At 41.9% G+C, this 24,455-nt stretch overlaps 1 protein-coding gene across 6 annotated transcripts in view; it reads left to right on the top strand.

Annotated features, from left to right (window-relative positions):
• Positions 1–1,793: 1,793 nt before the first annotated feature.
• Positions 1,794–24,455, top strand: part of Ptprz1 (protein tyrosine phosphatase receptor type Z1) — a 186,248-nt gene continuing 163,586 nt past the window's right edge. For 3 of the 6 annotated variants that reach the window (XM_036181210.1, XM_036181208.1, XM_036181206.1), the window contains exon 1: positions 2,053–2,220. In XM_036181210.1, coding sequence (XP_036037103.1) covers positions 2,163–2,220 — 58 coding nt within the window. In that variant the 5' untranslated portion in view covers positions 2,053–2,162. Of the gene's footprint in view, positions 2,221–24,455 lie in introns of all 6 variants that reach the window. The other 3 variants (XM_036181212.1, XM_036181211.1, XM_036181207.1) reach the window with 2 other exon arrangements.

Genomic DNA, 24,455 nt, shown 5'->3' with positions numbered 1-24,455 from the left:
TGCCTGTCCAGTTTCCTCTCAGCAACTGAACTTCCGTTTGTTGTTCCCTAGGTGTTCAAATCCTAGTGAGATGGCTTAGCATTTCAGGTGCAAGCTTCTTTATGAGGAAATCAATGCTTGTCATAGTATGATTATTCTCGGTCTCCTGGAAATCAAAGTGCTTTTTAAGTAATATGTGACTTCAGTTTCTTTCTTTTCGGTCTCCACCCCCTTTGATAATCAGATTTTCCAGTTTTCCTTTCTGCATAAATGCACATCTCTAGGAAAATGCCCCTGTTTACTCCAGCCCACATTCAATAAACATTTTCCCCCTGAACTCTGGGTGAGTTTCAGATGGGTGTACATACACCTGTTGTTATGTAGCAAAAATGGCTAGTAATTTTCTTCCCCTATGGAAACTCTCATCCTTCACTATAATCTCTGTGGCATTTTTGTTCCTATGCATGGGAAGAATAGGGTCAAGGATTAGCTTCTTATACTGGTATGTGTTCCCAAACAAACACTTGAGCTTCAAGAGCCATCCTTTTGAGGCTACAGTGCATTCACCATTCACAAATCGATAGCAAGATGCATCATTAGCTCTGTACATTGAGCCCAGTGTTCAGAGGCGGTGGGATTCTGTGAGACCTGGTAGTCACGGCTGAAACAAACTCGGAACTCCAATTGGTATGCATTAAGCGTCCTTTGAATTTTATAAAGCTACAGCATTGGCTTTGAGACAATAACAGAACACAAGAGTACATGCTGTACAGATCCCTACATCAAACTGAGTACCAGGGATAATTCCAGAACTTGGTTTTCTGTGCCTTTGGATGTGACTCCTAAAAGGTTCCAAATGGAGGCTCTTATCAGGGCAAAATGTACCAATAACTAAAGCACACCATAGATATGACAATCGCACGAGTATTCAGGACGGTGTAGTTAGGCTGTTGGCTGACATTATCACCAGTTAACTTATTTCATGTGGACTTCAACTTAATTCAACAAACATTTCATTTCAGGAATACCTATTAAAATCTCCACCCCACCCCACAAGCGGGAGTTCAGGTTATAGCACTCACGCTCTTACACCAAAAACAAACACCTCCGTAGAAACAAGCTCTCCTATGGAGAGAATGACATGCCCATCTCCGAGGAAGCACAGGGTGTGTATTATGTTTCTTTTGTGCACTCTTGAATCAAGCAATTAAAAATATCTCCCTGCGGGAGGACCTATGCAAAGAGGCACTTGGGAAGTTCCATCCAGCGAGACCACAGCAGTGTTGCGAGTTCCCCACAGCTGTGCATAGCACGACAGAGTAATTGGGGTCTAGGGAAGGGTCAGCCCAGACCAAATGGTCACAACAGGACTGGAGATGATTGGAGTTAACTGCCCTGGTGGTAATGGGGGCTGGAACTACTTTACTTACTTGGAAAATGGAAAGGAAGGGGGAGGAGAACGCAGTTTACCCAGGCTCTCTCACCCCTTCCTGATAGGACCCACTTGGCAACTGCAGAGACGACAATAACCAAATGAAAGACTTTCCCAGGGGCGAAGCCCAAAGGTCAGCCCCAAGCTGTGCGGGACAATGGGGACCCAGCCTCCTCTTGTATCTTCCTAGGGCATGAAGGAGTCTTAATGAAGAGAGCTTTTTCTCCGCGAAGATTCTGAGCCCCAGCGGGTTCCACTCCACCTCCAGCCGCTGGCGGGGGAGGGGCGCGGGGCCGGGACGGGCTGGGATCCGCCACGCCCCTCTTCTGCCGCTGCGCGACCCCGGCCCCCGCCCGCGCTCCTGCGCCCCCGCCCCCGCGCTGCGCGTGCCCAGCCCCGAGCGCGTTCCCGCACTCGGGCGCCGCTGGCTGCGAGCGCTCAGATCGTGGCCGCCGCAGCCCGCGCAGGCAGGCAGGGGGACAGCGTCCGGCCCGAAGCCCCGCGCCTGGCCCGGGCTCGGTTCCTGCGCCCACGCGCCGCCCAGCCCCGCATTCGCCTCTCCTCTCCTCCTCTGTCTCGCTCTCGCTCTCTTTCTGTCTCTGTCTCTCTGTTTGCCTGTCTGTCTCTCTTTTTCTCTCTCTCTCCCTCCCTCTTTCTCTCTGTCACGGGCGTCCCCTGCCTCAGTGTCCCCACCCTCTGCACCCTAACCTGCACCCCGGCGGCCGGCGAGGGGCCGCGGACCCGGCTGGAGATGCGAATCCTGCAGCGCTTCCTCGCGTGCGTCCAGCTACTGTGCGTGTGTCGCCTGGGTAAGTGATGGGACCTCCGCGGGGCGGCCGCGCGGGGCTCTGTCTCTGGGACACGGCTTGCGGGGAGGATTTCAGAATGTTCGGCAGCACCCAGGAAGAGTTATCCTGGACCCCTAGATGTCACCCGCGCCGACTGCGCCCCCATCCCCTCAACTGCGCCGCTGCCACCTGCCAGGTCCCCATACTGAGGCTCGCGTGGTCAGGACACCTGGACCCCCGGGGCCGCCGGGTCAGGGTCCCCTCTGGCGCGCTCTCTCCTCTCCATGTGGCAAACACAGCCTTGTAGACCTACATTAAGAGGATGAGTCAGTGACTGGAAATACAATACTGCGGTGGCTAGGGGCTGCGACCTGAATGTTCATTTTTATGCTGCCAGTACAGTGGACTTGAACGGAAAGTACACGTGTCTGTCTTGAATTACACGTACTCGTCTGAAAGGTACTGAGCCGAACAAGCACCGACCTGACTTTTCTGTGGTTCTAGTACTTTGAATTTAGTCACGTTCAAGTTCAGGCAGCCATTTACAAAAAAAAAAAAAAGTTTCAGTCAAATCCCTGTGAGCGTTCTGCCCCAGCTTCCGGAGAGAAGAGCTACTGCTGCTGGGCTTACCGGGGACCCTGCTCATTCTCGTAGCCGTCTACACCATAGACGTTAAATGGACGTTGCTCTCTGCAATCAGCAGTTTGGATTACCTGGGGTGGGGGTGGGGGTCGTGGTAGTGGGGGTGGTGTTGGTGGTGGTGTTGGTGGTGGTTCAGGCTTAGGTTTCAAAAAGAAAAAGAACCTAAATGTGTACGTTTTAAATTTTGTTACTGAAAGCTGCTTTCATGGCGATTAAAGGACTATTTGCAGCCATTAACTAAAAAAATTAGAATATGTACCTCGGTTTGTGAGTGTGACTGTTTAGCTCCCATCAGACCTGTAGCCCTACTTTTAGAATTTTAGATTGTTTATAATAAAGTATAGATTCAACGTGCATCTCCATCCAATGGGTGGTGCTGCTCCTGGAGCCCCGACCTTTGTAAACAGAAGTCTTTTCTAGTTCTGACTGATGAGAATTGTGTCGCTACTATGGTGATGATTGCCTGTAACTCACTCTGTTTATTCGTAACTCACTCTGGTTATTCCCCTAACTTCAATCCGTAAGGCTTGGTGGAAGTGCTAAGGGCTGGTGTGCTGGATGTCTAGCACACAGCTGACAGACTTAGAAGACAGCAGGAGACCCACCCTCCTGGCCTTGCCTGACTGCAGGCTTGCAGTTAAGTGCAGAGTCCGGAAGATCTACCCGGGCCCCCCACCCACTGGAAGTACTCTTCCAATCCACACCTGTTGAGTTTACATTTCCACATTCCAGTCAATAGACATTTTAAAAACAAAGCCAGGTCCTCTTGATACTTAAATTATTGTTTAAGGAGATCTCACAGTCTTAGGGAAGCAAATTATAATACTGTTCTGCCCTTCAGCAAAAACACATGCCCAAGACTATATTAGGAATGGTTTGAATTAAGAAAAACAAAGTCAGTTGCTGCACAATTTATCTGTCTGAAGTGTAAGGTGTGGTGGTATTTAGAATTGTCCTAGTTGTGTGACCAGAGCATGTAATGCGCTCTCCTTGCTCATTAACTGACATTTCCCATCCCACTGATCAGCTTTCTGTGTCTATCGATCTGCTTGCTCTGGACATTTCATCTGAACAAAATCATGAAACATGCAGCTTTTTATGCCTGGCTTCATTCACTTAGCAGAATGCTTTCAAGGTTTACTCGTATAAGCACTGGATAAGCACTCATTGGTTTTTGTGACTGAGCTGGATCCCATTATATGCAAATCACACATTTGCAAAGTTGATTTTTATTTCTCCTCAATAAGGCATTATCTGTAGCCTGCTTAGGGTTGCCTACATTTTGGCTTATTGGACACATGCATTTGAAGATAGAAAGCATAAGGGGAAAGAACTGAATTCATTGTTTAAGACTGTTACAAGCTCATGCAATGGCATCAGATCTAAGCCTATCCATTGGAACTGAATCCCTCACCATTTTAAAGCAGCCATTTACATCACTACCAACAAGCTGGCCTGGGGACACTGGAAAATGGGATGGATATGTTGACCTTCATGTGGCATATTGTAGAAAACTGACGACCATTATCTACAAATGAAAAAGTCAGCCTCCCTTTTAATCCTTCCCCATATACTTCAGTGTTTGCAAATGTATTTACTCCTCATCTTCAGTGTCTTTGGAGCCGTGCAGGTACCATGCCACCATAAAATGTGCTCAATAAAACGTCTGATGACTGTCTGAGGGTGTGATGTAGGCTGACAATTCTGATATAACAAGACCACCATTCTTACATTACCCAGGAGCACATTGTAGAATTCACTAAGGTACTCACTGTTTACAGTTAAGAACATCTCTGTGATCAGGGCTGTATCACTTTCTGTGTCTCAGGTGTCCTGATGGTTTGACCCAAGCCATTTGACTTTTCCCGTACAAAGGTAGGACTATGAGTCATAGAGAAAACTGAGGGGTTTGAAGAACTGTTACGGAATCACTTCTTTTCATTTATGAGACCTCAGGATCTTTGAATTAAGCAAGTTACAGAGCTGCAAGGCACAGCAAATCCTCATGCTTACATACTCTTGTTAAATAGGTAATGAATATGACTCTGATGCCTCACTGCTGTGGGGGCCATGTTAAAAATGAGTCATACCTAAGGCCTCTGCAGCAATTACAACTTCAGTTTTTCTGGGTGTGGTTCCAGGGGGCTTCTTCAGTTCTGACTCAAAATAATAACTAGTCACCATTTAGGAAAGGTATTGCTTTTGGTTAACATGCTTTCCTGTACTTGGAATCTCCCCCCCCACACACACACACACCCTCACTCTCTGCAGAGCAAGGCTGTTCTCAAGAGAGAAGTTTGCAGGAGAGATTACCTTATCAACGAATTATTTCTATACTAGAAATAAAGGATCTTGCTTAAAATTGTATGTTGTGAGAATTTTGCTTCTGGTAAACACTTTATTTTTTTTTTCTGGAAGCATGAAATATTTCTCCACTTCTCAGACTTCAGGAAGGTCTGAATGGGTCTGTCCTGGGAACTCATTTGAGTACCTGTTTGCTAACTTGTCAGATTGTGTCTGGAAAGGGCTCCATCAGCCAAGACCCCAGCACCTAAGGGAAGGGCTTGGTGGAGACGAGTTTCATCTTTAGATCCATTTGCCACTGACTCTAGAGTTCAGCTAGTACCATCCCCATGAACCTTCCCTTCTCATTTCCTCCTCCCCCATCTGATATGAATTACAGATGAGGAAATGCAGACACAGAGAAGTCAAATGACTTTTCTGGCATCACATAGCCTAGTTAGTCTTTGTCTCTTCCAAACCAGACACTTTGTTTTCTGTGGTTTTGTTGTTGTTGTTGTTTGTTTTGTTTTGTTTTGTTTTAGACAGAGTCTCATGTAGCAGGCTGACCTTAAAAACTCTATGTAGTCAAGGATGGCCTTGAACTCCTGATCTTCCTGCCTTCAAATTCTAAGCTCTGGTAGAAGAGGCATGCATCTTCATGCCTTGATGACTCTTTCTGTGTTCACTCTGAGAATGTCTGTTCCTGTTGAGAATTTACAGGCTCGAGTCCTGGGGTGGGATGTAGCATTTCAATTTACTTTCTTGCAAATGCCCTTGGTGACTTTTCCTGTACATTCCCATGTTGTATTTATTTCCCTTTCTAAAATTTAAGTGCAGTCTATCATTTTTAGGTAACAATAACTCCTCTGCCTCAATGTAGTCTTGAAAATTGTGACAAACCCATCCTGTCATGTAAGGAAGGCAGCCCCACCTAGACTACTGTTTCAATTCTTTGCTCTTGTCTGCTGCACACTAAGAACTCAGCCATGCTGAAGCAGTCTCAACGCTTGTGCCCTCCACCCACACGTTCTGATTCAACCCCATACTGAAGACCTTTAAATCACATTTTAAGCTGTTCATGATGGTTTATGCCTATAATACTAGCACTTGAGAGGCTGAGGTTGGAGGATTGCTGTGAGTTCATGGCCAACCTGTGCGTTTCAGACCAACAGCCTCTTCTGCAGAGTAAAAACTGTCTGAAACCAACAAGAGCTAATAAATGAATAAATAACCCCCACTCCGAAAACCCAGTTCTAACTTTCATGACTCTTTCTCCATTGACAACCAGTTGAGAGTAACTGCCTTTTCCAACAATCTGTGAATATGTTAAATGTGTTAGCTCTCAAATATTTTAAAATGCTTCCACTCACTCAGTAATGCTAATGGTGAGAGCCAATTTCAGTAAGATACATATATGCATGTATCTGAAGTCATTAAAATTATCTGGAGTCTTGATGCATGACTTGTGTAATGGAAACCAATTTTTATCTATATCTACAATTCTTCTGATGTATGTATAACATGCATTAGGCATCAAGAGAAATTTTATGCTATTGCACATTCCTAAAATACTTTGGTTTTTAAATTATGCTGCTTAGTACCATGTCCACCAGGCATATGTGGTTATTTGATTCATAATCTATCAAAATGAAATCACTCACTTCTTTGTTTCTCACTAACCGTGATTGAATTGCATCATAGCCTACTCATCTGTATATGTGACGACAACAAAGGGCAGTTGGGGAACATTTCCATCACTCAGAAAATCTACTGATGGGGAGATGATGATGCAGATGGTAAAGTGCTTGGCTTGTAAGCATGAGGATCTGAATTCAGACCCTCAGAGCCCATATAAAAGTCATCTGTGATGGTTTGTGGTTGCAATTTCAGTGGTGACGAGATGAGAGGTGGAGACATGTATGTCCCTGGAGCCTACTGTTTAAACAGTCCAGCCTACTAGGCAAAGCTTTAGTCTAGGCCAATGAGAGACCCTGCCTCAAACAAAAGTGGGTAGCACCTGAGGAATGATGCCTGAGGTTATCCTTTGACTTCTGCATATGTGCATACACATGTACATGTGTGTACCTGCACACACATATAAAGAAAATTCACAGAACAACACTGTTTTAAGACAAAAATAAAAAAATCATAGAAAGCATAATTGATTGTCCTCATGAGAAGTTATCAACTCAACTAAAAAGGAATTCTGAAGTCATTAAAATTATTTGAACTGTTGATGCATGGTGGTTATTTCTGGTCTGTGTTATGTCACCTTTACAAAGATCCTGAGACATGATGACAGTTATGTGTAATGGGTAAAGAAGGGTTAACAACCACTTTGTGGCCTTTATAAGCTGGGATCTACAACTGGTGATTTATGGGTAAATGATCTGTCTCACACTACATTTTCCATAATTTGTTTTTACCACGTACTATATTTTCTGGCAGTATATCTGTCTTCCCCATTGGACTAGCTCTTCAAGGGCAAAGACTGTATCATATTCTTCATAGCTTCTTAGACCTGGCACCAAGAGAACGTGCCTAGTAAGTCCTTAATGCTCAAGGCCTTAGGGTTACCTTTCTGTTACTGAGATCAGCCAATTTCTGTTGGTCTTTCTTTTGATTCCGTTTCTAGGTCAAGACTTTGTTCAGCATTACCTTGACCTGTTCACCATTGATACCTGTTCTGGCACCAGACCCTCATTTTCAGTAATTCTCTCAAATATACTTTTAAGGATTGCCTACATCCAGACACTGTCTATGCATAAAAAGTGAAGTGCCTGTGTTTGATAGTGCATGGACAGTTGCTGTGGTAGTCATAAGTGAGCATTTAATTGTTGATGAGTTGACATGAGTGGACCTGGATATGTCCCAGAGTTCAGGCGAATGTGCTTCTCTCTGTATGTGTGCTGCTCATGTGTTAGAGAGGAGAGGATAAGGGGATATAGGGCGGTCAGTAATAAGAAATGAAATTTTCTCCCCAAAGACTGCTTTCCATCAGACCAAAGTCATGGTATTGGATAAATCCCATCAAAATGACCATGAGAGGTTGATGGCCCAAGACAGGTCAAAAAACAAAACAACAACAACAACAACAATGAAAAAGATGGAGAGTATTGTGGCATCTCACGATGCAGATTTCTTAGAGTTCCTCTATCATTTTCTTATTAACCATAGAGATGAAGTGCAGGGCATAGTGCATCCCTACATACAGCGTATGTGCAGTATGCTTTTTTTTTAAATGGAGCTGAATTTAAGTGGGTAGGGCTTGGGAGAGGTGAGATATTGTCACATAGGTAAGAGCAGAAGTTAAGGAGATTTGCTCTTTTATTATGATATTTTCCTAATATTCTTCTCAATATTCCCCTCCCTCTCTCTTTACCTTTCTTTTGATGTTATTTCCTCTTTTATCTTGACTTCCTTTGAGCATGGATTTGAATAATAAAATAAACTTGGCACATTTCCTTTCTATCTTGATGAAGAGTTGGATAGGGAGAAAATTGATGGTATTTCATGCCATTAGTAAACGTATTTTTACTTTGTTAATAGAATTTGGGAGGCGTGGTCTTAAGCATAATTTTAAAAGGATGGGTTAGCAGATGCTTCTGTTCTAAATTCCTGTGGTTAAAATAGACTTGATTGTCTTTTATTTCTTCTGATATTTGCTCACAGATATTAAAGTAAACTCAATTATCCAGGGTCTTGGTTGATGTGAATTTGCTGGTCTGATTCAATAAGTGTGAGTCTTTTCGTGTGCTTGTTCATAAGGCATAAATTTCATAAAATACATTCTTTATGTTTTTGGAAAGGATAATTTATTCATGAATTGGAAAGAAAGAGGTTGGATTAAAGTATTTATAAGAGTAACTAGGTTACAGGTAGATTTTCACTCTCAGAGAATCATTCCATCTGTCTCTCTCTACCTTCCTCTAAGCATGGGTCTTAGTCTAGTAAGACCTTTTCAGAACTAATTAAGTCTATATCTTGAGTAGGAATAAATGGAAAAATTACAATTTTAAAAATGACCTTTTAAAGCAGATTTCATAGTTCCTACCCGAATCCTGATCACATACTTTGAAATGCTGGACAGATATAAATAACTTTCCTGATGTTCTCGGTTTTCAGTCACAGCATCACCTGATTAAGACTGATTTCTGTAACTAAATTGTCATCCACTTTCATCTACACATTTTCTTGCCTAGAACATGTAAAGGTGTCATTTGTTCCATAGAGCTGTACAAATCGAGATCTGCTCACAGGAGCCTTCGCATGGCATTGAGGGACACATAGGCTATCACTCTCACGTTTGTTTCGTTGCAAAAGTGTTCATAGACTTTGACCGAGGTCATGCGTTCTCAACCTGGCCACACTTTAGACTCACGGGGTGTTATTGTGTGCTTCCTCCCCTCCAAATTCATGTCGAACCCCTGTCAGGATGGTAGTGCGATGAGACTTCTGAAGGGTAAATAGGTCATGAGGTCCAAGCTGTCACAAAAGAAATTCATGCCTTAGAGAGAAGAGACAAGAGCCATGTCCTTTTCCATCCCATACAAACACAGCAAGAAACCAGCCATCTGAAATCCACAGAGAGCTTTCATCGGGATCAAATCTCTTGGCCCCTTGATATTGGACTTTCTAGCCTCTAAACCTGTAAGAAACAAATGCCTGTTGTTTTAGCCACTCAGTCTAAAGTATTTTGTTATAGTACTCAAGGCTAACTAATGCACACAAATAACTTCTAGCTAAGCATATTGTAGCATCTGAGTGCTGTGATCAAGTATGGATGCTTTCTTAAAACACTCAGGTGATTGGAGGATACAGTCAGGGTTTGAAAACCACAGATCTAGGCCAACCTCATGGTGCTACTAATCTTAGTTTATTTTCCTTCAGGTGGAGACACTGGCAGGTTGTATGCTTTGTTAAAACAAAGCCAGTTCCATGGGACAAAGGCCTTGGAAAATGTCCCATCCTTCTTTCCTCTTCTTAAGGTAGTTTCAGTTTCAGAGTAACCCTAGAAGAGGAGCATGGACTACAGTGGCTGACCTCAGAGTCCGAGAGACAGACTTCACGGGGGTAAGAGTCGTGGCGTCGATCCAAAGGTTCAAGTCTATCAGCAGCTGGGAAGAGAAATGACCCAGCTTCAGAGATAAGAGATTCAAATGCCATTTATCCAGACACAACCATGTATTATCTTCCCATTTGCCAAGGATGCATATTCTTGGTGCTACCTAGTCCTGTTTTCTTCATGAAATTTTCAGCAGAACTAGTTAGTGTTTTCTACTAATTAAGTTAATACAAGATTTAGCTATAGTTCTCATCCATTTCATCTATTTTATGTTGTTTCTAAGCTAAAAACTATCAATGTATAAATTATGGATGATAAGATTTATAAAGAAAATATCAATTATTTATCATGTCCTGGCTATTTGGGCTTTACAGTGTTTGAAAAGCCTTTAATAACATCCACTTTAAAGCTAATGATGGACTTTCTTTAATGGCCAGCTTAGCTCTTCAATACACTAATACTCAGTAAATGATAACATAAGCACAAATTGGTACTGTGGATCTTGATTGAGAATCTTCTTTGAGATAAATATTCCTCTAGAGAGGATCTATATCTACTGGTTCATTAAAACCTCACAATATATAAAAGTAGCTCCCTATCAGGGAAGACTTTGCAGATGGATCGGTGGGTGTATATGTAGTTTTAATACACATCTGGAAAGACAGTTGTTTTTAGACCATGCAGGGAGGCATAAGGGCCAACAAAGACATCCACAGAAGCATAGAGGAGAGTCAAAATTTGGTATTTGGAGAGAGGGAACAATCAGGATGATTGCACAGTAATAAAAATTCTCAAATAGTGAGGAAGGTGTCCAACAGCTGCGTGGAATTTTGGAACTGACATTTATCCACTGTAATGGAGTATGACTGCACGGTTTGGAATAGTAGTAAAACTGTTTGAGAAAGTCTGTATTTTTAAAATTTAGACTTCAAAAATTTTTACTATTACTCTATTTCTATGTGTATATAAGAGAGAAGTGAAGATAGATAGATAGATAGATAGATAGATAGATAGATAGATAGATAGATAGATAGGTAGGTAAGTAGTAGATAGAGCAAGAATGAGAGAAAGAGGGGAGTTATTTGTAGATGGGTATGCTTGCCTTTGTGGGCATGGTGGTTGATGTTAACATGTTTTCTCCAGTCACTTTTCCACCTTATATTTTGAGGCAGGATTTCTCACTGAACCTAGAACTTGCCATTTTTGGCTATACTGGCTGATCATTAAACCCCAGAGACCTCACCTGTCTCCACCCCACACCTGACTTTTATGTGGATGTTGGAGATCTAGGTCCTCATGCTGGTGCTGCGAATACCCCACTGACCCGTTGCCCCTGCCCAGATCTCTAGATTATGGGACAACACGGGTATCAGAGGAGGGTAATGGAAGCAGAGTAAGATAGGGAATCAGGCTGTTTCAATGCTGTGACTTTGAAGATTTGCTTGATGATTCAGAGTGTGAGGAGTGTGATGGCACCATGCTATCCTCATGCATGACTTAAAGCCTCGCAAGCACTTTCAGTTACATCACTTGATTTAAGTATAAATAGTATTTCATAGGATGTGATCCCACTGCATAAGAACAAGATATTTGTGATTTCGGAGGGATTGTCTGACATGGGAAGGTGAAGATGTAGCCGAGGAACAAAAGAGAGTCAGAGAAATATCCAAGAAGGAAAAGTATAGGCAGCGAGCATGCACAGTTCTAAAAGAGCTGATGATTCGGAAACAAAGGGAGGGTGGCAGTGTGAGCTTACATATTGATTCGGTCAAACCAAGCCTGTTAAAATGAGCCCCAGGCATTCCTTCAAACTGATGAACTCAGTGACTTGGGCAGCAATCAGAGCAAGCTGTGCTGTTTGTAGAGAGCATAGTCAGAACTTTACCAAAACCAACGTCTTCTTCAGGGTGAAAGGGTCTGCCAGATTGGTAGTGTCAGTTTCATCTGTAGCACCCACCTCCCACCTCGACACTGTCCACTTTGTCGACTTTGAACAATCACATGTGTGTCCTCTTCACAGTGAGCACACACACACACTCCTGTAGTTTCAGTCAGTAGGCTGCTGGTGCAAAAGCTTTCTTAATTATCTGTGAGTTCATATGAGCTGAAGTGTATCCTAGTCATCTCTCCTAAGCTAGTGTCTCTGGAAGTTACTCATAATGGGGGCTTCACATTAAAAGCAGTGTAGTTGGGCGTTGGTGGGGCACACCTTTAATCCCAGCACTCGGGAGGCAGAGGCAGGCAGATCTCTGTGAGTTCAAGGCCAGCCTGGTCTACCAAGCGAGATCCAGGAAAGGCGCAAAGCTACGCTAAGAAACCCTGTCTCGAAAAACCAAAAACAAAACAAAACAAAAAAAAGATAAAAATAAAAGATAAAAGCAGTATAACAGAAACCAGTCGATGGAATAGTCTTCCCTGATTTTGCTTTGAAGTTTATTTTTAAAAGGGAGATGGAGAGAGGAGAGAAAGATAAAGGAGAGAGGAGAAGGAGGAGGAGGAGGAGGAGGAGGAGGAGGAGGAGGAGGAGGAGGAGAGAGAAAGACCCTTACTGTGTATATGGTGTATATGGTGTGTGGTGTGTGCTTGCCATGGAATGTGTGAGGTCGAAGAACAACCCAGGGTAGCATTCCTTGCCATCTACTTGGTTTAAGAGTTAATTCTTTTTGTTATTTGCTACTGCAGGATCCAGTCTGGCTGGTCCACAAGCTTCTGGGAATTCTCTTAACCCTATCTTGCCGTAGGAACTCTAGGGTTACAGATATGTTATCATGTCCACCCTTTCCATAGATTCTGGAAATTCAAACTCCAGTCTTCACACTTGTACATCAAGGTTGACGTGTTGTTAATTAATGAATAAGACAATAGAATTTTATTACGTACTATATGTCTCTTTCAGATAAATTTATGATACATGAAGTAGTAAGCTGAGAAATCATGTAACTTAGGAAAGGAAGAAAATAGCAACAAAACCAATATGTAAGTCTGTTTTTCCATATGTAATGGAAATGTAAGCACAATTTTCCATATGTAATTTAAAATATAGTATTTTGTGCCATATAGGATTTGATTGCAAGGTTAAATTCTATCAAAAATGATTGACTGAATATAAGATATGTTTGGTTGTGGTCAGTTTTTATTTGATGACTTTCTTAATAGGAAAGTGGTATATAATATTAATATGTACACAGTTATGCTAGTATATTATAAATATATGGTTATATAGACATATATACTCAAGCATTAATTAATGAGTATTTATAAATGCATGCTTATATGACTAGGCATAAACATACATATGTATGTTTCTTGTTGCTCAAAATGGAAATACTTTTATTTTACATATTAAAACAGTATCTCTTTTGCTAAAACATTATTATATTCAGATTAATTCTAGCACACGTTTATTTTTTAAAAAGATTTTATTGTTATTATTTTTACTTTTATGTATATGTGTGTCTGTGTGAAATCATGCCTCTTATATGGTGGAACATATTCCATGCCTATTGAAACCAGATGATGGTGTAAGATTCCCTGGAGCTGGGTGGCATTATAGGCACTTATGAGCTGCCTGAGATGGGAGCTAGGAACCGAACTTGGGTCCTCTGAAAGAGCAGCAAGCATTCTCAATGGCTGACCTGTCTCTCCAGCTCTTACTTTGACATTTCTGAGACTGACTTTTCCCTGAACACAAGATGAAGAAAGTCAAGAAGGATGTCCACTGCTCCTCCCTGTGACCGAGTCGATGCTGTGCTCTCCACAGGAGCTGGACCCAGTTAGATAAGTGACCCTCTGCTCAGCAGGTGCTCACTGGAGTTACTGTGTGCTTAGCCCTGCACTGGGGCTTGAATCAATATTTTCCGTCTTTGAGGGGGTAAATCTCGTTATAGATACAAAATACAGCCTGGTGGAGTAAGGACAGAAAGAAAAAAAAGATAAAATAAAAATGTGAAAACACTTTTTAAAAGTCATATGAGTATGAACAGCCCTTCTTTCTCCCTTTTGAACAAGACAATTTACTGTTTCATTTAATAACATAAGCCTCTATGTGTCCTCTGTTTTTTCTGTGGCAGGCAGATCTTTATGGATTTGAGACCAGGCTGGTCTACATAGAAAGTTCCAGGCCAGCCAAGGTTATAGAGCAAGACCTTGTCTCAAAAAAAAAATTTTTTTCAGACTGTAGATTGTTTACTCAGATTCTCTGAAATAGATTTAGTTCTCAGTATTCCTCCCATCACACTCAAAGTAATTATGTAGCTAGGAAAACATTCAAACAAAATATGTAAGTTAAAACCCTCTTTGTATACATCCAGTTCACTATCCAGGGTTAGGGACATGTCCCCTGGTTTGTACAATTAGACCGGTTCTATCAGGAGGCCTTCCTGTTGACAGCAGGAGCTGCCGTTCTGCCACAGAGGTCAGCTCTGTGTGCTACAATGTTAAAGAATCAGTCAGCAAGCCTCTAATTTTAGGCTTTTCTAGAAAATTCTGAACATAGACAGTAATGCAGTCTGCTGAATGGATTTCATGAAGAGTGAAAAGACATTTAATTAGGCACGAGTAGCTAGGGCATGCTGCCCTGAAATCCTATAAGACAGCACAATCTGGACTCCATCTATCCCACCAGAAAGTGCCCAGAGATGCCTCCGTCTTGACAGTGATCCCAACTTATTTTCTTGCTAATCTTTCAGCACTTTCTGACTGTTCAGTATTCTTGGCAGAATTAATCAAAACACAAAATGCTTGCGTGCTCCTCAGTAAATTCTAGATTTTATACAAACCTCTCTCCCCATGGCAAGATGCCTACAATACAGCCTTCTGGTTCAGTCTTTGGAAGGAGCTTGCTGCAACATCCTTTTCTCTATATTTAAAAGTTAAAATCCTGCTGGGCAGTACTGGCGCATTCCTTTAATACCAGCACTCGGGAGGCAAAGGCAGGTGGTTCTCTGTGAATTCTAGGCCAGCCTGGTCTATAGAGAGAGATCCAGGACAGCCAGGCCTACACAGAGAAACCCTGTCTCAAAAAACCAAAAACAATTACAACAATAACAACAAAAATCCTCCAGCACTTGTAAATTGGAAGGTGGGGGGTTCTTTTGCTTTTCCAAATTTTGAAATTGAAATTTTATTAGACTCAATGGACTTTAGGCAAGTAAAGATGAAATACCCAACCAAACAGTCTTTCTGCTGTAATCATAGCTGCTAACTCCTTTTCCCATGAAGCAGATTAGGTCTTCTGTTGGCAAAGTATGCCTCTGTGTAGTGAGTTTTCTCTTATAAATACGTGGGGAATGCTGGATTTTTGATAGGAGTGTTTGGACAAAAGTTGTCAGGCTGCTGGAGATCTGTTTGGGTGACTGATTGCCTGAGAAGACAAATAGAAAACAGGTCATCACAGAAAGAGTGACAGACTGTTCGTGTGGAAGGCATTGTGTTTGACTATTGCCCCCTGAGAGGCTGAACTATGCACTTTCAATGAGAAAATATTAACGTGCACATGTAAACTTAGAATTTGTAAACCGGAGTTGAAATCTCCATTAATTATCCCTCATCGTGTTCTTGTATGAATTGAATAACAAGAAATGAAAAGGTGTCATGCATATTATGTATGTCTTTATTCATTCACCTGAAAACCCCAGACATGTGTAGTAATTAACCAAAGCACAGATGGAAAGTTTCACTGTCGGAAGCATCACCAACACAGAGCCATGGAAACAGGCACAAACCTGCCTGCTAGCAGCCTAGGGAAAGCACATAATCCAGTGAATATCATTAGGTTCTTGACAAAAATAATTGTTTTTCCAAGACCAACCTTACAGACTTTTTTTTTTCTTCTTTTGCAAGTGTGTAGCAATGGATGGGGGAATACTTTGAGGACTTTGCACTTTCATAGTGGTGTTGCTAAAACTGTAAGAGGGAAAGCTTTTGCCACGGGCGGCTTCAGCAGTGAAACACAGTGAGGTTTGCCAGAGTTTCCAACCGCAGAAACCTTTGAGGAAACATTTGGTAAGGTTCTTGTGTTTACACTAGCCGTCACTGGGAAGGACTCATAGGTTCTGATGTCCTGTGACACACTTCTCAGGGCATCCAGGCTGCTTTCAAAACTGAACTCAGATTATTTCTCTGGTTGTCCTGAATTCAGCCCTCATATAGTGCTCTTTCCCCTTGACTCCAGATCCTTGTGGTTCTGTGGTGGCTTTTGGCCTCTTGACTCTCTAGTTGTGTCCTCTAGGTAACCTTCCATGACATCACCGTTCCCCCAGGTCACCTCCTCCCTCAGGACACAGCATTCATTCTGCATTCCTGTTGTTTCCACGTTTTCTTTTCTTTCCTTTTTTTTTTTTTTTTTAAGATTTATTTATTTATTATGCACACACAAGAGAGCGCCAGATCCCATTACAGATGGTTGTGAGCCACCATGTGGTTGCTGGGAATTGAACTCAGGACCTCTGGAAGAGCAGTCAGTGTTCTTAACCTCTGAGCCATCTCTCCAGGTACCCCCCCCCCCCCCAATATTTCTTTCTCTTGAGGAAACTGATCTCAAGATTTACATGCCCTGGGCTCTGAGGACTTCTTGCCTATGTTGTAGGCACTCAGTCCACCTCTGCAGTCTTTATGAGGGAAATCCCCTCCAAGACTGTCAGTCCTACTGAAGACAGAAAAACTAATATGATCTAGTGAATGGTGGCTCCTTTATGTCAGCTCCTTCAGGGTACTCTTTAGCAGTCGAAGAAACTTGCCCTCCCATTTCTAGTGTGGGGAATTAGAATTCACTTCACCCGCGACCTCACTCAATTCCTCCAATGTTTCAAAAGATAAACTAAAAGTGGGCCAATCCGAATCACATTCTAATTTTAACAAGTCCGGGTGTCTATATAGATTTTAAATCGAGTTGGCACACAGTCATGGACAACTTCCTAAGGGCTTTTACTCTTGGCATTCAGACTTTTAAGAAAATTAAGTGACTAGAATAGAGTATAATAGTGAATGCAGAAGAAGGGAAGAGAGATGTTTGTGGCCAGAAACAGGAGAGAAAGAACACTATAAGTTTCTTTATTCTACGTAGTGGTGGGAGAATTTACTTTTTGGCCTGCACAGCGGATGCACCATTTCTTTGGGTAAGTTTCCCCTATGTTTCCTGTCAAGCCAGGGTTTTAACGAAACAAAACGATACCGGATCCCTCTCACTAACACCTCTTCATCCCTCCAACACCCCAGTCAGCGCCAGCCAAGAGCATTTCTCTCAGCCTCTTTTTTCCCTTTTTCCCAAGAACAAGATCAGATATGTGAGGTCCTGTTTAATTCACGCTTGGAGAAAGTGCTGAGTGTCTCACGCCCCTGAGTTACCTGCAGCCACCAAGGGTGGTAATGTCAGCACTCTGTCCTGGGTCTATACTTCAAATTCTTCAAGCAGCCTATTATACTTTATTTATATATTATATTTGCTATTATAGAGCAAAAATTATTTTCCATGGATCAGAGGGGCTAGGTTGTTGATGTTTCAAAGTCTTTAAAAAGGGAGAACAGCACAGTTGTGCCCGGCTCTGTTTGGGGGCCCCGAGAGACTTTTTAAAACCACACACTTTGTGTCGACTCAGTTCCTTCTCTCTGAGCTGCTGGCATCGTGTCTCTAGTACAGTCAGAGAGGTCTCTACGACTGCAAATAGAAATCCACCAAGATGCTGCAGATGATTAATAGACTACTGAAGAATGTAGACAAATTCGTGCTAGAAAAGATGTCAGTGTTCTGTTAAAAAATGTGACTTAGTAGTTAGGAGTCTAATAGACAAGTGGAGAATGTGCTGACACAAATAATCACACTGGAAAAAAAACATTATTTTTAACCCAATATGATTTGAACTGACATTGAATTGCAGGAGATTTAAGAACTTGAAATGTAGGTTTTAATGTACTTATTTAAGAACCTGAAATGTAGGTTTTAATGTGTTTAAATGCAACCACTCCAATCTTAAGGACTATAAATGAAGAGAAAACAACATATCTGAGAGAAATAATTGCTGTACTCAGATGTACAACCCCAAATCAGATTGCTTGATGGAACAGTGATGCTTTATAAAATATTAACTACACAATTAAAAGTGTAAGAGCCATTATTTCATCAAATAGTCACTAAAAGCAGCAGTATCGATAAGTATATAGCAATAAAGAATCGGGAAATATGTATAAGCAATGATTAAGGTTCTTGTGGGACTTCATGTGAGAAAAACTCAAACGCTGGGCTTTAAGACACAGTTATACAAGGAATTAATTAAGTTATTGAAGTTTTGAAATCATGAGCATAGGGATGAAGTTGGTAGGTTTGACAGTTTTTAAGGAGTGAGTGTTTCATGCTACTTTTGAAAGAGTTTACCCTTTTACTTATGTAAAATAAAGCCCCACTTAATATTCAGTATATAACGGGGCTTATGGAAAATTTTCCATTTTAGCTAGAGCCCTTCAGAGGCGGTAAGAATATCAGTTATAAAATTACAAATAGCCTGCTTCTAAAAGCACTTGATAGTGAATGATGTTCTCGTCAAAAGGAGAAGCAGCTACTCAATGGTAGCCAAGGGTGCCCTGGTTACTGTGAGGGGTCCCTAATATCCTGGAGCAAAATGGACTGAATGCTCATAGAGGGAAAGAAGCCCTCTAGGTACATGATTCTTTTTGTCTGCACATTGTGTCCATTTGTATCAAAGCATGAATACTTCCTCTCAGGTTACTATCTTAGTATTTGATAATGCTAACAATTTTTTTTAACATGCTGATTATCCTCATTAAAACAAATATTTCTTTCTTGTCTGGGGAGATGTTTCTGTAGATAAACCATGTGCCATGCAACCATGAGGACTGGAGTGGATACTAAAAACCCATGTAAAGCCAGATGTGCTGGTATGCATCTGTAACCACTGCATTCCTACAGTGGGGCAGTATATAGAAAGAAGAATCCCTAGTAGCTGTGGGCCATCTAGCCCAGTGTTTGCAACAGCAAGCAGTGAACACCTGTCTCAAACAAGGGAGATGGTGAGAACTAACATCCAGGGCTGTGCTCCGACCTTCCCTCACATGTCAGGATATGCATATACCATGGTACTCACATGTCCACACCATGCATACACACACACACACACACACACACACACACACACACACACACACACACAAGTAAAAATGAAACAGAGCAATTTTCCTCTCCTCACCTCTGCCACATTTCTGGCCTTTCATATATTGCTAACCTCTTAGAACCTTCCACAGTAAGCATCTGTATTTTTTACTCCTTCCACTTGTTTTTAAGTCTGCAATAAACAAGAATCTGCTCCCCTCACTGCAAAAACTTTCCCTGATCCATCTCTGTAACACAAATTGCTAAATGGTCTTAAATAAAAAGCCCGGAGCCAGATATTGGGGTAAATGCTGAAAGATCAGCGAGACAAAGGAACAAGCCACAGCCACCTCTCACCTCACCAACTCCACAGATCCTCTTACAGAATGTCTCTGAGTCCTCTGCTGAAAGGTGCACAGTCGAAAGGGCCTCTCCAGCCCAAAAGGGCTTCTGCTGAAAAGGTTTCAGCAGGAAAGCTTTAGTTCCTATCTCCTCACACCTCTATACCTTTCTCCACCCAGCCATATTACTTCCTTTCTAGTGATAAGATTAAAGCCATGTGATTAAGTATTGGGATTAAAAGTATGTGCCACCACTGCCTGCCTCTGTTTCTCTCCTAGACTGACTCAGTCTCATGTAATCCAGGGTGGCTTTGAACTCACAGAGACCCAGATGTATCTGTGCCTGCCAAGTGCTAGGATTAAAGATGTGTGCTAACACTACCTGGCATCAGGTTTAATCTAGTGGCTTGTTCTGTTCTCTGATCTTCAGGCAAATTTTATTAGGGTACACAATATATCACCACACATCTCAGCAATGCCCTTGAATTTATTATATGTAGTGGGCAGCCTTCTCTGTCATCACTTAGCTGAGCCACAGTTTGTAATTTGTGATTATAATTCTGGAGATGCCTTGTTACCTCAACTTCCAGAATGTCTCATGGGCCCACTTTCCTACTGCCTCATTGCCATCTCTCAACCCCTTGGTTCCTTCTTATACCCTCAGTTCTAACATTAGAGCCCCCCAAAACTCATGCCTTGAGCTGCACTGTAGTTTGGATCCTAACTGACACCCCACGACTTGTATGTTGAATCTTGATCCCCAGTACATGCACTGTTGGGAGGTGATAGAACATCTTTGGGGTGAGGTGTAATGGAAGGAATTCATTGGAGGTGTGGCCTTACAGGTGATATTTAGACTTTCGCCCCTGCTCTTCCTCTCCTTTCTTCCCCTTTGCCGTGAGAAAAGCAGTGTGGTCTGGAATGTTCTTCCTTTCTTGCTCACTGCCTGGCTGCAGTCCCAGAGCAATGGAGTCAGTTACCATGACCTGAAACCTTTCTAACTGTGCGTCAAAATATCAAAATATTCCTTCCTTCCTTTTTTTTTTTGGATAATCACCTCTGTTTCAGTAATGAAAAGCTGCTAATAAGGGCTGCTTCTGTCTACACACTCACCTGACTGTCTCATCCTTACATTTTCCTGCATTGGTGTCTCCAGGATTTATATCTGTAGGCCAGAACTCTTACCTGAACACCATACGAACAGATCTAACTATCCATTTAAATATTCAGTGGACTTTAGTTTGATCAGCTGGTCTTTCTCCTGTTCTGGCTCAAGCTAAAAGTCCGAGGGCCGTCAGCAATTCTTCTACTACCTGTATTAACCTATCAGCAAATGTGGATGCATCTTCTGAACAGTCTTCCCTCTACCCAGTCCCCATCTTCCTCACTTGCTTTTTCGGAGTAGCTTCCCAACTGGTTTCCTTGCCTTGTCACCTGTCTTCCAGGCTGAGCTTGTTGAGATATGTCAGATCATGTGATTCGCAGTTGCCCATTTTCTCCGACTTGCCCTTGTCTCCACGATTCTCCCCAAGCTCTCAGTGGTCCAGTGTCTCATTCCTTCTTCAGTTGCTCTTATACAAATGATTGGTGATCTGCTATTTAGATTGAAAATAAAGTGAAAAATTGTATCATGCCAGTAAACATCATCATTCTTATTTGTTTTATTAATGAGATTTAGAATACAGTTTGATTGCATTCAAAGAAATTGCAACAGTATGGTTCAGACAAGAAAATTCCCTTTCTTTCTGTATACTCTGTGAATCCACACTGATTGGCCGTGTTCCTGCAGTCAGTGGAGTGGTGATACTACGGGGTAGAAATCCGAGACTATTTTATGTGGTGTTCCCCTGTCTCTGTATTATCCTTGTCCAGACATTTGGAATGGCTCACAGCCACATCAGTATTCTATCAAATGAGAAAAGAGAGCACCTGCATATTCCCTTTAAAGGCACAGTGCAGAAGTTACTCCCTTTGCCAGAATTTAGCCAAGTTGCCACAAGGAAGAATGAACACTTCGGTATCTATTCTATGTGGCCAGCTACCTAACTGACTTTTTTTCCTATGTAATAAGGGGTAACTAGACAATATATTTTGCCCATGTTCACCATGCGTCACTGACATCTCTCTACTTCTTTATGTTCATTGGCTTACAACAATCTCTTATTAATAATTTATTCACAAAAATCTCCTGCATATTCAGATTCTAACTAACATGATAACTGTTTTATATCAATTTTCTCAGTGGCATATGATGATGCTTTTAGGCAGTGACTCTCTTCATTTAGTGCTATGACTGAGGAATCCAAACTTGGAGGAGAGTAAGTAAAACGGTTTTGTATAACTTGGCCAGATCCTCAGTATATGGTTGACTGACATGAGGCTCTCGTCCAATATTTCCTGACTTTAAAGTCCTCATCCTAAATTTTCATTACTGTTCATAATAAATGGTTAAACAAATCGTATGACATACTGCCTGTATCTCTAACACATTGACTCAGATTGCCAACACACCCAGGACAGCAGGCTTCAGTTGATGCTTTGAGGCGAGCATTTATGATCCTTTGTTTCTCTCATATGTAACTTTTAGGCTAGTTTAACTTAGGGCTCTGAACATGGAGAGACCTTAGAAGAAGTAAAAGAAGCCCTGGGTGTCACAATAGCTCTTGGTTGAGAGTCTCACTTAGACTTTAAAATGCTAATCTCTCCCCTGAAGTGCAGGAGACAGAAGCAAACTACATACTCTGGGGACACCATTTGCACAAATTGTTCCTATCTTTTGTTTGAAATTTTTTTATTTTGAGGTTCAAACATTTGAAGGAGAGAGGGATTATTTCTTTCTCTTCCAAAGTAGCATGTGTCCCTGGCATTAGGATGAATAAAAACAGACACTGAACCAAAACAATGGACTTCAATGAGAGAAATAAAAGTTCCCTATTTTCTTTAATATTTCCTTCTAATCTTGTCCACCCTGATTCCTCTTATAGATAAGTATGAGATAATAATAGTTATATCTTTTTGGAGACAGATATTTAAACTCTAATCATTTAAGAGAATTGGAACACTGAGGAAATCAATAGTGAATTGATCCTATAGTTAGAATTCTTTTTAACTTTCTTCTTATGTATTTCTTTGTGTCTTTCACATCATGCCTCCCAATTCCACCCATGTCCCTGAATAAAACAAAATAAAATTTAAGAGAAAAAAAGGAAGAAAGGGAAAATCTCATCATGGGAGCTGCAGTGTGATACAGTGAGTCACACAGTAAACCCCCTTTATTCATACATTTATAAATGCTGGCGTTCATTGCACAGAATCATTGGTCTGATTTGAGAGCCCCTGCTCATTGACACTGGGCCCACATTGGGACTCTTCCTGGACATCCTGTTGTTGCCCTGTGTCATGGAAATCCTGTAGCCCTGGGTCCACAGGACTGCCCCACCCACCCATCTGTGCTCCAGCAGATCATAGGTGGGGTGGATGTTGGGGTGGGCCAACATATAACCCTGATTCTGGGTCTGGGTAGTTGCAGGGTTGTGCCAGCCCTCCCCTGTCTTCATCACCAGGGTGTGCTCTCCAGCATTGCCCTGGCTAGTTCACCTCCTGTAGCAATGAGCAAGGGGTGGGGGCCAGTTTTCTGGTTTTTATGTCCTCAGGGTCGGTTCTCCCCACATAACACCTTGAGGAGCAGCTCTACTGTGTTGCCCAGGCAAGGTGTAGTGGCCACTCTTCTGAGTGATGCAGCTGATGAGGGGCAGTGACTGAACTCCCTGCTCTTATGGCCACAGGGCCAGCTCTTCCACCAGCCTCAGGTGTTGATGGGTGGGTTGCGGGGATGAAGGGGCATATAATTCTTTCAGATTACTTACCTGCAAAACAAAGCAGGACATTTTTATGTTCATTGAGAAAAACATAAAGGGGTAGTATTTTAAAGCAAATGTGAATGATGAGAAAGCAGATATTTTAGTACTTCATATGTTGTGAGAGCTTAACATAGACGTAGTTTTATTGTAATCAGGTACTTTTATGTATCTTCTAGTATTTCATACTCGTGATCTCAAAAATAAAGATTTCTTTGTCTCAAGGGATAATTTGAGAGCCTTTCAGATGACCCAGATTGACCCAAAGACTCTTAGGTTCTTAACTCTACTAATACTGTGATCCTTCAATACAGTTCCACATGGGGTGACCACTAACCATAAAATAATTTTCATTGCTACTTCATAACTGTAATTTTGCCACTGTTTTGAATCGTAATGTAAATATCTGTGTTTGGTTTAAGTGATGCAAATATCTAAGTGTGGTCCTTAGGTGACCACTATGAAAGAGTCATTTTACCCTTCCAGAAGAGATCGTGACCCACAGGTTGAGAACCCCTTCCTAAGCGCCTAATATATAGAGTTGATGGCAACCTGCAGCCTTTCCACCAGACTAAGAAAACAATTTTCAAAGAAATTCAAAACACTAGAACCTTCATGGCCAGGTAAATCTCAAAGAAAGCTTGTCTTAGCGTCTTGCTGCCTTCCTGATGGGTTCCTTCCCATCCTTCCCAGACACACACTGCTTCGGGTACACTTAGAAGGCCAGCATGGGCATTTTCTGCACTTTGTTTGGGTCCTGCTCACTAGATGTTCTCTGCTCTCTAAGAGAAGTCTACTGCTTTACCTTTTTTCTCAATCAAACCTGTTTTTCCTTTGAATACTTAGTTGTAAATTTCCTGAATGAGTACCAGATCAATATAATTTATAATAGATTTTTGAATCAAAATTAGTGATACGTACATTTGAAGAGTACATTTAATATCAATAATTGTGTGATTGTTATGAAA

Source organism: Onychomys torridus, chromosome 3 (assembly GCF_903995425.1).
Source record: "Onychomys torridus chromosome 3, mOncTor1.1, whole genome shotgun sequence".
Classification (NCBI taxonomy): Eukaryota; Metazoa; Chordata; class Mammalia; order Rodentia; family Cricetidae; genus Onychomys; species Onychomys torridus.
The sequence above is the reverse complement of the archived record's forward strand: the minus strand, read 5'-3'. Positions and strand labels throughout refer to the sequence as shown.